Raw genomic sequence first — 15,000 nt, 5'->3', positions numbered from 1 at the left:
ACTGAAAAGCCCAAAACTTGCAGCTTCTTTTATTAGAACGGTATAATAGCTATCCATCAACTCAGGCGGCCAACCGTATCGTTCCCTCCTGACAGCCACAGCCAATCGGCTGCCTCCATATCTGAGACGTAATTTGTCACAGTCAGCAGAGTCCCTCCCATTTCCTCCTCTCCCCAAAGTGAATGTTATTGTCATCCTGAATCTCCCAGGACGGCTTTATCATTCCTGCTTAGTACAGCACTGGGATACACGCATATACATACACACATACATAGGCATCCATCCACCCACAAGCACCCTTCCGCAAGCAAAGCACTTGTTATGCCATTCCTGAGCGTTTCATTGTGCCCCCCTTTTCTCTCTTTCTATTCCTAGCACATATACAAACAATGATGGCGGTGTGCGCGCTCGGTTTCCCTCCACTCCGCTCCAAACGAACCAATTATGGGTGTTTATGTAGCTTTAATGCCTGCAAACGTCAGGAGAGAAACATCGCCCCGCTCACCACCTAATCAATGAGGCCTCGCATGCTACACCATCCCTCGCTTCTCTGTTCCCCTGCTTCCTCCGTCGCCCTCCCTCTTTCCTCTATCCTCTTCTCAATCCCCTCCCTTTCTCTCCATGTCTCTCTCCCTCCCTCCCCCTCTCTCTGCCTCTCTCTCCCTCCTCTCTCTCCATGTCTCTCTCCCTCCCTCCCCCTCTCTCTGCCTCTCTCCCCCCTCTCTCTCCCTCCTCTCTCTCCATGTCTCTCTCCCTCCCTCCCCCCTCTCTCTCTGCCTCTCTCCCTCCTCTCTCTCCATGTCTCTCTCCCTCCCTCCCCCCTCTCTCTCTGCCTCTCTCCCCCCTCTCTCTCCCTCCCTTTCTCTCCATGTCTCTCTCCCTCTCTCTCCCATCTCTCTCTGCCTCTCTCCCACCTCTCTCTCCCTCCTCTCTCTCCATGTCTCTCTCCCTCCCTCCCTCCCCCCTCTCTCTCTGCCTCTCTCCCCCCTCTCTCTCCCTCCTCTCTCTCCTTGTCTCTCTCTCGTTCCCTCTGTTCAATTAGCAGAGACAGGGATGAGGCATCAGGTCAATTGACCATGAAGAGAGCTTTAAACTAGAGCAAGATGAGGCCATTACAGAGTCGCTATGCTCAGGCCAATTGAGTCTTAGAGGCTGGAGTTTGGCGCATTCTTAACGGCTCTCTAATATTTATAATTAGTCATTTAGATGGCGCTGCAATTCTGCACTGTATTTCCTAACGGGTAGCTCCTCGACATCAGTGATACTGTGCAGGGGCATCGTGATGGTGGTGGGGATGTGACTGACCAATGCACGGAGGGCCCTCAAACATTTCTGAAGATGTGTGAGACACATGGACCAATAGAGGAAGGGAGCCCATAGAGATTGCTTATGTATAAGGCCCAGAATTCTGTCCCACACCCCCGATTCGCCTTTTTCACTTCCCACCCAATTCACCCATTTTGTGTCTAAAAGGCAGGAAGCAACTCAGGCGCAAGCAAAACATTAATGAGGGTTTCCAATTTCCAATCCATTTGGTGATCCATTGCCGGGGCCCTCGTTAGTGTGCTGCTGTGTTACCTCCTGCCTTTTAGACACAAAATGGGTGAATTTGGTGGGAAGTGAAAAAGGCTAATACTGTGTAATGGAAGATGTGGACAACTGTACTTCTGAGAGGTCCTGTTGGCCCAAATACCATTAGACTCCAAGCGTGCGACCACACTGACGTAGTGTCCTCTAGAGAGAGAGTGGCGTCAGCGGAGGACCAAAATGCAAGAATCATTAGCCAATGAACAGCCAGGAATGGGTCTCGCGCTACTTTTGCATGTTAAAATAAAGCTGATAATGTACAATTTGATTCATTTCAAGGGATGAAAAACCCTTTCAAAGTACAACACTGTCTATTTTGATGCAACTCGACAGTGCTGCTTTTTTTACTGGAGTTCCACTTTCTACTTCCTGGAAAAAAACTGGTCCATTGGAGTGAATGGAGATGTCGGAACTCTTCTATTATACGGCTCTGCACTGACGGTGTGTTTTCTTTCGTCTGAGCATGAGCGCAAAAGTTTTACTTTATTGCATGTTTGCATTTGATTTGTTCACGCTGCCCCATTACAACTGAAGCAAGTCACATGGACTCACAAGCTTATTTATTGGACAAACTAAAGTAGTGAACAGTACACAGTTCAGTTGAACCGCTCCAAACATGCCTGGTGTGAACGCACTCCTATGGTCTCCCTCATGGTCCAGTGGTCCATTTGTTATAGAGCTTACAAATACAGTGGGAGTCCAGAGATCATTTTTCATTGGATACCATTAGTACCCCACACAGGCTAGGTCACAGATACACCTTTCCAGAGGTTGTTGTAAAACAGAATACGGTATTCCCCTCTGACCGCAGACCTAGGATCAGACTACCTTTACTCCTCTCTCACTCTGAACCATTACAGGTCTGAGCACAGCACCGGCAGCACCTGGATCAGGTCTTACAGCTACCTTCTCCCCCGGCTGGTGGCAGAGATGGATACGGCTCGGCGGGAGCTGCGCCCCCTGGGTATTTAGAGCCCACCCCGGTGGGTCCGATGGGAACGGTCGGGCCGGAGCCATGTTACCGGCACCGGTGATTATTTACCGGGCCTGGGTCGCTACAGGAACCGGGCGGTGATGGATTCCTGACGGGGCTGATGATCACTCTTCCAATGAGAGTAATTAATATAATGAAGAGCTACTGAGCATGTGCAGTAGAGGGTGATGAATAGAGTGCACAGACTGTCGTTACTCACAGGTGACAGAGAGAAGGGGCGGGGGGTAATGTGAAGAGGAGGAAAGGGCAGGAAGAGAAACCCAACACAGGAGAAGAAAGTATGAAGGAATCAACATTTTGCTGGAGGAGAGCAGAGATACTGCTTTGAATTCTGGGCTTCATAGAAAAGGTAGAGAAGAGTATATGTGACCTGATACAACTTGGATAGTGGACCCCCCCCCCCCCCCCCTTCAATACCACCATGTAGTGAGAGAAGAGAGGAAGGAGCGGCAGAATGAGAAGAGTGAAAACAAGGTGGACAATGTCAGACAGCATGACAAGACAGGCAGCGTCAGACTACGAGGGGTCCCATCTCCCTCAGATGTTTACTCCTATTGTTGAGATGTGGCCTTTTAACCAGGTAGTGGGGTCCGCACTTCAAAAACAGCTCGCTACGCCCCCATAACTATCCTAATGAGGACTTTATGCTTATAATTAGCTGCTGCTACGCGCCTCCCTGTCGTGGCGACATGTTGCGTGCTGACCTGCTGTCTGCAGTGGAATAATCTTCCCTAATGAACCTAAGCGGAGTCGACTCAGGATGGGGGAATGTTGTCTACAAAACAGGAAGAAGCCGCGCGTGGGTGTCGTGCCGATGTGCAGACACTGTGGGTGTGTGGATACGGCGTAGGCTAAAACAGCCCGGGTCTTATTGGTGGCTTCATGTGAAAGATATCAAAGGCCGCATTACTGCACAGCGAGAGAGAGAGAGAGAGAGAGAGAGAGAGAGAGAGAGAGAGAGAGAGAGAGAGAGAGAGAGGCTCGTTACGGACTGCCGGGCACGCTATTATACCTGCTAGAATCCAGCCACTAATTTAGCCACATGCCACTTAACGTGCGTTTGATATGAATCACGGCGTACTTAGAGGAGCGCCCCGCAACCCCCACCGCACCCCACCCCACCCGGCGCGCGCAAGCCGTGACCCCACCACTCTCACTCTCTTAAAGAGCGAGTCGTTAAACAGCCCAGAGCGAGGATCCACCAGCAGTTATAATGGGGAAATAATGAACGCTGTTGCCTCAGGTATTTATCACAGCGGCAACCGTAAGAGCCGGGCCTGTTTTCTCCTCTAAATGGCGGCGTATGGGAAACGGGGGGTCGGGGCGGCGGTGGGCACTAAGGGGGGCAATCAGCTACAAAGTCTGAGAAGTCACCTGGAGAAATGGGAAAGATAAAACCTGCTAATTTGTATTATGTATAGACAAATATAGCTGCAGGCTTCTTCAGGTTTCCAGGTATTGGTAACAGTGACCGAGAGCGTGCTTGAAGAAGGAGCTACGCGGCCATATTTCTCGCGGCTCTGTGTTGTGTTCGATTCCCACAACACAATAAGTTGACATCAAACAGTGAACTCTTGCTGACACATCACACTGGTGTTGTAGACCCGGTAGAGTGTGTGGCGTGTCTGGTGTCCCGCCAGTGGCTGCCTGGTGGAGAGGGTGAGGCCCTCCGGCTCCAACCGCCTGGCCCGGGACTCAGTGGGCCTTTTGGGTCGCTCGCGTCCCCTTCAGACGTCAGCGCGGGCCGGTCTCACCACGGCTCCTTTACAGCCTGCTTTCATGTGTCCTTTAATGAGGAAACCGCCGGCTCAGCAGCCTGCTATAAAACACAGGCGAATTAAAACACCCAAATATGAATCAGCTAGGCTGCTTACAAGCACGCCCGGTCAGAGAGTGGGTTCTTCTTTGGGTTAGACCTCAGGCAGACAAGTCTATTGTCTACAAAGGCCAGGGTCATGTCGGAGGCTAGTAAGAGGGCTTAACACGTCCCAACCCTGTCCAACCCTCTGACAAACCAATTACATACATGTAGGGGAAAGAGATCTGGGATAACATCTCTCTCAATCAGATCTCAGAATCAGACACTGGACCTTCAGGGCACATCCCCCTCTTTTTACATTCAGATTGAGCTCATCTTCAAAGCACACAATTTGTCCAAGAGGCAAGTGCATAGTTGTGAACTGATGTCTGGGTTAAGAAAGCATGACGATGAACCCCAAGAACAATAACAGAGTGAGTCACGAGCCCACGACACGACTCCCGCCACCGACGGCTCGCCACAGTCTGCTACAACTGCGGCTGCCACTTAGACGACAGCAGCTCTCCATAAAACGTCGCCAAGACACACCAGCACCCCCGAAAAAAAAACGTAAAATAAAACAAAACCGCATTTGTTTTTTTCCTCTCATTTCATTGTAATGATGGAAATAAGGGCATCATTCTGAGATTAGTGCTGCTATTTCTCCCCCTGACTGACGTTGGGCGTTATATGAGCCTCTGCTGAAGAGCTTTGGAGGAACAGTGGAACAACAGTTCACTGCTGCTGGGCAGGATGGCAGGGCAGTGCAGCTGGTTTGCACACACCAAACTGGGTGAGACTGGTGCAACAGCCTCTGGCACATATAATATAATAGGACCACAGGGCCTTGGGGTGCACAAACACATTATATGCAACCAGTGTCGGGCAAGTTACTTTCAAAATGTAATATACTACATATTACCAGTTACTTTCATTTGAAAGTAATGTTACTTTACAATATTACTGTCTGTGTAGAGTAATTTGTTACTTATTACACTACTTTTGCATTGCTTTCACCAAAATAACAGCAGTAGGAGAATGACACTGCCGCCCTGGAACCATCCCGAAAAATTATTTCAACCGTCTTGAAGTCAGTGTAAACCGTCCAAAATTCCAAATGTTATCCTTTTCCTTTGTTATTGTCATCTATAGTGGTTATTTGCATAAAAAACACACAATTTGATTAGGAAATGATTGTATCTTCATTTAAATATGTGCTTTAACTTTTTCTAAGTAACTCAATTGCAATTTTGTAACCGGTATAATATTACTGAAATCCTATTGGTAATAAGTTACATTACTGGGTTACTGCTAAGAGTAATATATGACATGTAATATGTTAGTTTTGTAATGAGTTACCCCCAACACTGTATGCAACCAAGTCTGAATAAAGTGCTGTTTTGAACTAGCAGGGACTACGGTCCCGAAAGGCTTGTCTCTTCCCCAGCCAGCGTGATTTGTTGTTTCCATAGGAAGCAAAGGTGGTGGGCGAATGAACACATGGCTCCTCACCTGAACTAGTTTCAAAAATAAACATCACTGCATCAGCCATATGGACTTAATGATATTTCAATTTATAAATATGTGACTCTACAAGCAATTCAGTAAGAAACAAAAAAAAAATCATTACTAAAAAAAGCAGTCTTCTTACTTTGGGTAAAGCTAGTTACATACGATCGCTTAACACAGTGTATGCTAAAGTGTTAGCATGGAGCAGTAGAGTAGTAGTCTTCCAGGGACACATGGGTGATTTTGGAGTCTACTGTATGTTCTCATTAATAGCCTGTTAATGAGATGAAATAATAAGAATAAAAAAACAAACAGCCTGTTAATGAGAACATATACAGAGAGATATATATAGAGAGATTGGCCCAGTGGTGAGCCTACCTGTTAATAAGAGGTAAGCTCACCATTGGGGCCAATCTCCTGAAAAATCTGCATTCCTTGAAACAGCCATTAACAAAGATTAGATGATGATCATGAAACCTTTACTCTCACGCACTCAGGTTAATAGGACCTGATTAACGTCCATAATTCCAACTACTATGAATTATTATACAGTAAAAGTGTCTAATCTTCTCATGAAACATACAACACCAGACAGACATGTGAGAGACAACTTTTTTATTTTATTTCAGGCTACAGTGTGACTGAAAAGCCTTTTTACAGAACAAAGACAAACTGAAGATGCTCTAATGAACCTGTTTACAGCAACAACAAAAAAAAAGAACACACAAAACAACATGACAATGTGACAGCAATTCCTTTGGATTTCTCCTCAATACAACACAAAAAAAATCAAATATACATTATGTACATTCGCACAGAGCGAGGAGGAGCTTTGCCTCGCTGGCGCTTTAGATGTTGTATAGGCTTGAGGGAGCAAGAGAGAGAGAGAGAGAGAGAGAAGAGAAATATGCCAGGATAAATTTTAAAGTAAAAAGGGCAAGACAGAGTGCCAGAGAGTGTCAGCACAACATTTTGTGACGAACAGTAAAAAGATTAAAAACAGGTTGTTGGTCACAAAATAATACTCCAGCAGCTTGATAAACATTTCAGCAGAGAGGTCAATTCAAACAGATTCTGTAACTAAGAGGAGGTATATCAAAATTGCTCCATAGCCCAAGCATCGCACCACGATGCGCACAGTGCAAAAGTAACCATAGAAATGTCACAGTATTTTAAACAGTTTAGTCAGTCCGATGAGCAGTGACTGAGACATAGCACCAAACCCATGAACCCAATGTCTCAAGGTAAAAAATATATAAAGTGAATGATTGAATGTAAATAATGAACAGAGTGAATGTAATAGTGAACAGGTGGACAGTTATCCTATCAGCCTCCCACCAAAAAGAGACACAACGTAACAAAACATGTAAACTTCTGAGGTCAGGGTGTGGCTAATTTTGGTGACCTTATATGTAGTGTTGTGAATGTGGGACTATGGCTTTATTGCAAAGGGGGGAACCCAACCTCTGCTCGGGATTACGACGACGACACCCCCAAGCTCTGATGTGTTTTCATTGAAATGTCCATCACTATCGTTATTACTATCTTTAACACTGCACATTTTATACCACTGATGCATGCCAAAGTACAGTCAATGCGATTCAGTCTAATAGAGAGGCAAAGTCAACGTCACTTCCTGCTTCAGCACTGTACCAGAGATTTGCTTCCGCAATTAATTTTTCCATAGACATTTCGTAAAATGCTTATAAAATGCTTATTATTTACTTGGTCAAACCAAATGGTTCAGCTATATTTAGAATCGGGAGAGACCATAGAACATTTTACCATACCAACAAAAAAAAACGTAGAAACAATATTTTCTTTAAACCCACATTTTCTAAATATGTTTGAACCGTTTGGTTTGAACAAGTAAAACTATTTCTTATAAGCATTTTACGAAATGTCTATGGGAAAATAAATGCAGGATCAAAATCTCTGGTACAGTGCTGAAGCAGGAAGTGACGTTCCACTTTGGCTCTCTATGGCAGTTGTTACAGTACACTGACTGTTTGCTTCTTCAGCTTTCATCTGACAGAAAGAGACTGGTCCAGTCTCACATGGGTAACAGCAAAAAAAAACAACAAACATAAACCATACAAAAGGGAAGAACAATCACCACGTCAATCATTCTGAAAAACCTCTATACTGTATATATCATTTGCATTGTATTCCTTCCTCCCTCTCCTCCCCCCACATCGGCCTCTCAGGTCAGACAGCGAAGAGAGGGGATGAAAAGGAAGAGGTCTGTCTCTAGATATTCATCTAAGGTCAGTTTTAGCATTTCCACGTGCAGAGGGAGAACCGGGATAAGAAAATATCATATATCTGATGCAATTGGGGAGACATATGTCTTACATACAGTATGTTAATTGGACTGTAGATGAGCGCCTCAGGGCAAGGTCTTAGTCTCTCCTGAGCATAGTGAGGAAAGGGGTACTGGGGTGTAGGGTTGAGGTGTGTGTGTGTGTGTGTGTGTGTGTGTCTGTGTGTGTCAACTCTGACCCTCCTCCATTCATTGTCCCTCCTCCTCACGTAGGAACTGGAAGACGGATGAGAAGTCCTTGTTAGCATAGCCACGGGCGCTCATGACGCGGTAGATCTGGTGGGCCAGGGAGCCCAGAGGGATGGGCGTCTTAGTGTTAGTGGCCGTGTTTTGGGCCAAACCAAGATCCTAGGAACAGAGAGAGACACACACAGAAACATAGACAGACAAAGACTGGTGTTAGATAGGTGGACAAAAAAGCCTGTATTTGATTTATCTAACTAGCTATCTGTTTTTTAAATAATAGCCTGTATTTGATTGATCTAACTAGTCTACTCTAATCTGTTTTTGATCAAGTTTTTTTCAGATTTCCTCCCATTTTCTCCACAACTAGCAGAATACCCGTGCAGCGTTATCGGGCTGCGCAGCATCACAGTTCCGACAATTAATATGCGGAAGGCCTCGCTCACAGAGTTGGGATGCAGCCTCCCCTCTTTCTCCCCAGAGGGTTTTCATAGTCCACTTCCCTGGCTGATTCCAACTCCGCTCACCTGTGAGCTCCTCCACTCTCGCGCTCTCCATGGTTCTGAACTTGTTCAGTCATTTTGGCCACTAATTAGCTATTTAATCGGCCCTAATTACCTAATTCAAAAATCCGGCTCCGTTAGGTCACCCGCAGGGTTGCTCTTTACACTTCCTGAAAGATTCAGCATGATCACACATAAAATGGCATAGCTGTGGCCGAACACAATTTGCTCACACACACACACACACACACACACACACACTTCACATTCTTATTATAGGATTGTACTTGGCCAATTCCCCCTGCTGTCCCGGTCGTTGCTCAACCCACTCAGCTGATCTGGGGAGAGCCGTAGACTAGCACATGCTGCCTCCAATACATGTGCAGTAGCCAGCCACTACTTTTCACCTGACAGTGAGGAGTTTCACCGGCAGGACGTAGCACGTGGGAAGATCAACCTATTCCCCCCAGTTTCCCCCCCCCCCAAACAGACGCCCAGCCTGACCAAAGGAGGCACTAGTGCAGCAACGATACCCCACCCGCAGACACGGCCAATTGTGTCTGTAGGAAGGTCTGACCAAGCCGGAAGTACCACTGCCAGGAATTGAACCCGAGTCTCTATGGTGGTACCGAGATGGCCTATCTATCTATCTATCTATCTATCTATCTATCTATCTATCTATCTATCTATCCATCTATCTATCTATCTATCAATCATCTGCCTGTGAGAAAACAAGTACTGATCCTGATCAGATATGCGTGACGTGTAGAGCTACCGATTGTAATGGATGCAGAGACACACAGATGCAACAAATCTATCTCACTCACTCACTCACTCACACACACACACACACACACACACACAGTGAGAGAGAAGGGTAAAATGGAGTGAAACACAATGCGTAACAGATGGACTGGAGAATAGGAGAGCAGTTAGTAGCACACTTAGCCAAAAGCAACAGAGAAAAGGGAGACAATGTAAATGAAGGATGAGAGACTGACCAAAAAAGGGTGAACAAAGAAAAGGCAGGGAGGGGGGGGTGATAAAAACACAGTATTAAAAACAAAAAGATTCTGGGACCATACAAATGTGTACCTTAGCCATGAGTGTGGCGCCAAAGCCTCCCTGGTAGTTGTTGGCGGATGGAACTCCCTCCATGACGCCGGGGACCGGGTTGTACGAGTCGCTGGACCAGCACCGGCCTGAGGACATATTGAGGATCTGGGCCAGCAGCTTAGGGTCTAAACCCAGTCTGGGACAAGGAGGAGAGGAGAGAGGTCAGTGTCTCCTCTGGAAGTTTTACTATGTCAAACATCAATTTGAAAGTATGTAAACAGCACAAAGCAGATCTGGGGCCGGTTTCACAAAGACAGACTTTGACTTTGGCTTATAGCAAATAGTCAGATTGAGACTTCAGATAGATGTTTAAATTGCTCTGTTGCACAAAGCAGTTTAGTTCTTTACTACATTATGTTAAGCAGGACTACGGTACTATGAACATACTCTTTTCAAAGTAGGGAAAATGGCTGGCCGAGTAACTGCATCCAACTGCTCAGTCTAGCGGATTTTCTTTTCTTTTTTTTCATTCTTTTTTTTTAAATAGCAATCAACGGTTACAAGGACCTTTTACTTGGAAAATGCAGTGAAGAGTGTAAAAAAATAAGAGATGGAAAAAATGCCAGTAAACAAACAGTGTTAATCTGAGCGTTGACAGGAGCATCAAAGACGTTAGCTTCCACATTGGTTGTCTCATTAAATCCTCAGCTAGCTATCTATGGGCTCAACATTAGCATACCGAAACCACCGTCACAAAGTTAAACTTTTTTCCCTTCTGAGTGATGTCATCATAACAATCACTTGAGGCCTTATTGGCCTAATGTTACCTGTGTTCTCCCCTTGGCTGTCATTTGGCTCTGTCTCTCCTTCTGGACTCGGTGGGCTGCTGTCAGAACCATGGTAACACGGATCTAAGGCCTGAGTTAGCCTGGGGGTAAGACGTCTCATTGTTTGGCTTCAAATTAATCAATTTGTGAAACGTCTTGCATTAGATGAGCAAAATTAAGACTGGCATAACACTAACAGACCACTCTAAATTATCCTTGTGAAACCGGCTGCGGGGGTTGAGGCCCGGGTCAAGCTGTGCTCTCTGCCTGTGTGTGGGGGTGTATATCTGGAGCGACAAATTGTCCGGCAAGTCAAAAATGGAGTGTAAACATAAACTTTTGATATGAGAAGGTGCAAGCCCATGGGAGATTCCTGTGTATGATGAGACACAGGGTGAAATTCCTCTGACATGGGATGGACCCAGATGAGCATGTCATATATTACTGGGATGTAGAGATGTAACGGTATGAAAATTTCACATCATGATTATCGTGAGCAAAAGGATCACGGTTATCGTATTATCACCGGTATTCATAAAATATTGCTGTAAATGTTCAAAAAGTACTGAGAAGACTCACTGAAATCACTTTACGTTTTATAATGAAAACTCAGACCCAAAAAGGATTGACACACTCACTGAAATAATTTCTCGAAGGCTGCACGTTTGCATCTGGGAGACGGTTGCCAACTTTGGTTGATGATGGACAGTATTGACCATGTTTTTCAAAGCACTGTAATCATGGTAACACGGTAATCACGATGCCACGGTTTTAATGATAATGAAAATGTGAAACGGTACGGTTATCGTAGGGAATTTGATCACGGTTATCATTAAAACCGGTTATCGTTACATCCCTACTGGGATGTGTGTGCGAAAGCGATATGAGGGAGAGGGAAGAGAACACAGAGAAGATGTAATAATAGGCTAATATTATGTTTACATTCTTTGGCATTTGGCTAATTCTCGTATGCGTAGCTACTTACGACGAGCTGATGGGGTGAGGAGAGAGGAGCCGAACGGTAGAAAGGAAAAGAGCAAGTAAGCAAGAAGCAGCAGTTGGGTAAATGGCACAAAAGATGTAGGCTGAACGGAGAGGAACTGGGACAGACGGAAGGACGAGGGGGGGGGGGGGCGGCTGATTATGGAATTAATTAAAAAAAATGGAGCAAAAGGAGAAACCGGGAGAGAGATGGGTGTTGCTGGTGACGGCGCTGACCCCTGTTGAACCCCGTGCCCGGCTGTGACCATTCCTCAGTGTTAATGGCCGCGCGCCTGGTAATGCCGGCTAATGCAGTATCGATGTTTAGCCGGCCGTCTATCCTTCATCATCCGCGCTTCATGAAGAGGAGAGAGCAGGAGGAGGAGGACAAGTGGTTAAGCAGCACAGGGGAGTCATAAAGCTAGCTGTCACGTCGTAGGGAGAGAGGGGCGCGCTGCGAGCGCCTCTGCCCCATTTCGCAGCAACCTACTTTCATATGCAAGGAAAAACCAAATCTCCAGCCTATCATACGAGATAGCTCGAGAGAGACACAGAGAGAGAGAGAGAGAGAGAGAGCACAGACAGAGGCAGAGAGAAGGAGCTGAAAAAGGGTGTAACTCCAGCGTCTGCGTTGGTCGGTCTGTCTGCCTGTGTAGTGCGGCGCGCGTGTATATTAACAATTTTAAGGCCAGTGTAAAGCTGACCACATCAAGCCCTGGCACCCTTAGCTTAGCGTTACTTACAGGCCTGTAACTCTATTCTGCTCTCAATATGACTATTAAACCATCATAGGTCCTTAAGGCCAGGAGACACCCTCCCTCCCTCCCTCCACCTGGCTCTCATTCTGCCATTACTGCCACACTTTTTATTAGCTGTCTACTAACTAATTAAGAATGGGAATTGCATTTACACTCTCCCCATGTCTCTCCCTCCCTTTCCCTTCCTCTCTTTATTTCTCTTTATGTCTTTTGTTTCCTCTCGGCCTCAGCCTCCCACGTGTTTTTTTTTTAACGCGCTGTTTTGGAAATGTGGCATAAGTGGCAGTGCGTGCGCGGCGTGCGTGTGAACATGTGTTAGCTCGGCTTCTCGTTAACGCACGTCTCGCTCATGATGGCTTTTTGGGTTTACGTCTGTATGCGTCCCTCGCGTCCCTGCATGCGTCTCTTCTCCTCCGACTCCACTCATCCTCCTCTCCTCTCCTCAACCCCCCCCCCCTCCTCGTCTTCCCTGCTGACACCTCCCTGTCTGAGGACTCTAGGGGACATATGTTTGACATCGCGCACAAACCCCCATCTCTCTCTACACACGCGCACGCGCGCGCGCATGCACACACACACACACTAGCAGGCAGGCAGGCAGCCCCTCCCTGCGTTCTGGGTCAGCAGCTGAAAAGGTTACTGGCGGAGCTACAATAAAGCGCGTCCGAGCGCGCAGATCGTTTGTTATAGCGAGCAGGGACGCTGACGGGGAGCTGTTGTCCTCTGTTTAACGATAAATCAATGAAGTGGCCCCCCCTGCTCCCATCACACACACACACACACGCACGCGCGCGCGTACACGCACACACGCGCCGACGGTTATTAGCTGACGCGGCGGTGTTGTTCCTCGCCAGTGGTAATTTGCGTGGAGAACAGGACATGTCACGCTTTAACAAGATTGACATGGATAAACACACAGACACACACACACACACCAATGGTGAAACAAACGTGTTGCTGTGCGATGCCACCGCAGATGAAAGAACAGAATTGAGAAATATGAGAGAGAGAGAGAGAGAGAGAGAGAGAGAGAGCGAGAGAGAGAGAGAGAGAGAGAGAGAGAGAGATGGTGATGAAAACTGAAGCGAGGGGGGGGTGATGTTTATGCGCTGGGAGCGCTAGCAGGTGGGGTTCATTAGCAGCGGCGATATTAACTGTCTGTTTCATTGCGATTAGCTCGTCGTCGTCGTCTGGTGCCACAGGAGAGGAAGCCCAACCCGCCCGCTCCCCATTTATTATTACATTAAAGAGGTAACGAGCACATATACACACGAGCATTTACTGTCCCGTTTAAAGAGGCAACAAGCACGTTTATCAGCCAACTTTCATCTTCATCTGAGCACATGCTCACAACTCACTTCAGCTACAGAGGGAGGAGGAGGAGGAGGAGGAGGAGGAGGAGGAGGAGGAGGAGGAGGAGGAGGAGGAGGAGAGATGCCAAGCAGAAGCCTGGCAAACCTCTTCCTGTCTCTCAACACAAAGGGGGGTGTTGTTATGCCTCATGTTTTTCACCCCCCCCCCCCCCTCTACATTAAGTGTGTAGTGTGCATCAGTGACTGTACACTTGTACGCATGACTGAATGCAGGTACGCAGGCATGCAAGGAGAACTGTAAGCTGTAAAAAAAAGAAGAAGAAGAAGAGACGCATATCCCTTCCCTTCCTGGGTCAGTCGCCTCTCATCTTCATGTGCATCATTAAAATCACTGCTGCTCCTCTCCTCTCCTCTCTGTGCTGCTCACCCCCCCCCCCCCCTCTCTCTCTCTCTCTCACTGGCTGGCTGCATGCTGAACTGACACCAGACAGGCCCCTCTCTCTCTCTCTCTCTCTCTCTCTCTCTCAGTCACTGGCTGGCTGCATGCTGAACTGACACCAGACAGGCCCCTCTCTCTCTCTCTCTCACTGGCTGGCTGTATGCTGAACTGACACCAGACAGGCCCCTCTCTCTCTCTCTCTCTCTCTCTCTCTCACTGGCTGGCTGCATGCTGAACTGACACCAGACAGGCCCCTCTCTCTCTCTCTCTCTCTCTCTCACTGGCTGGCTGCATGCTGAACTGACACCAGACAGGCCCCTCTCTCTCTCTCTCTCTCTCTCTCACTGGCTGGCTGCATGCTGAACTGACACCAGACAGGCCCCCCTCTCTCTCTCTCTCTCTCTCTCACTGGCTGGCTGCATGCTGAACTGACACCAGACAGCCTCTCTCTCTCTCTCACTGGCTGGCTGCATGCTGAACTGACACCAGACAGCCTCTCTCTCTCTCTCTCTCTCTCTCACTGGCTGGCTGCATGCTGAACTGACACCAGACAGCCTCTCTCTCTCTCTCACTGGCTGGCTGCATGCTGAACTGACACCAGACAGCCTCTCTCTCTCTCTCTCTCTCTCACTGGCTGGCTGCATGCTGAACTGACACCAGACAGCCTCTCTCTCTCTCTCTCACTGGCTGGCTGCATGCTGAACTGACACCAGACAGGAGAGAGGCAGA

The 15,000-nt window shown here is 47.3% G+C and overlaps 1 protein-coding gene across 2 annotated transcripts in view; it reads right to left on the bottom strand.

The window, feature by feature from the left end:
* Window positions 1-6,584: 6,584 nt before the first annotated feature.
* hibadha (3-hydroxyisobutyrate dehydrogenase a) overlaps window positions 6,585-15,000 on the bottom strand; it is a 41,499-nt gene continuing 33,083 nt past the window's right edge. The window contains exons 7-8 of one of the 2 annotated variants that reach the window (XM_083646900.1): window positions 9,993-10,149; window positions 6,585-8,559 (exon numbers count right to left, since the gene is read on the bottom strand). In XM_083646900.1, coding sequence (XP_083503026.1) covers window positions 8,401-8,559; window positions 9,993-10,149 — 316 coding nt within the window. In that variant the 3' untranslated portion in view covers window positions 6,585-8,400. Of the gene's footprint in view, window positions 8,560-9,045; window positions 9,068-9,992; window positions 10,150-15,000 lie in introns of those variants that run through there. The other variant, XM_083646901.1, reaches the window with a different exon arrangement.

Source organism: Poromitra crassiceps, assembly GCF_964638095.1.
Source record: "Poromitra crassiceps genome assembly, chromosome: 11".
Classification (NCBI taxonomy): domain Eukaryota; kingdom Metazoa; phylum Chordata; class Actinopteri; order Beryciformes; family Melamphaidae; genus Poromitra; species Poromitra crassiceps.
The sequence above is the reverse complement of the archived record's forward strand: the minus strand, read 5'-3'. Positions and strand labels throughout refer to the sequence as shown.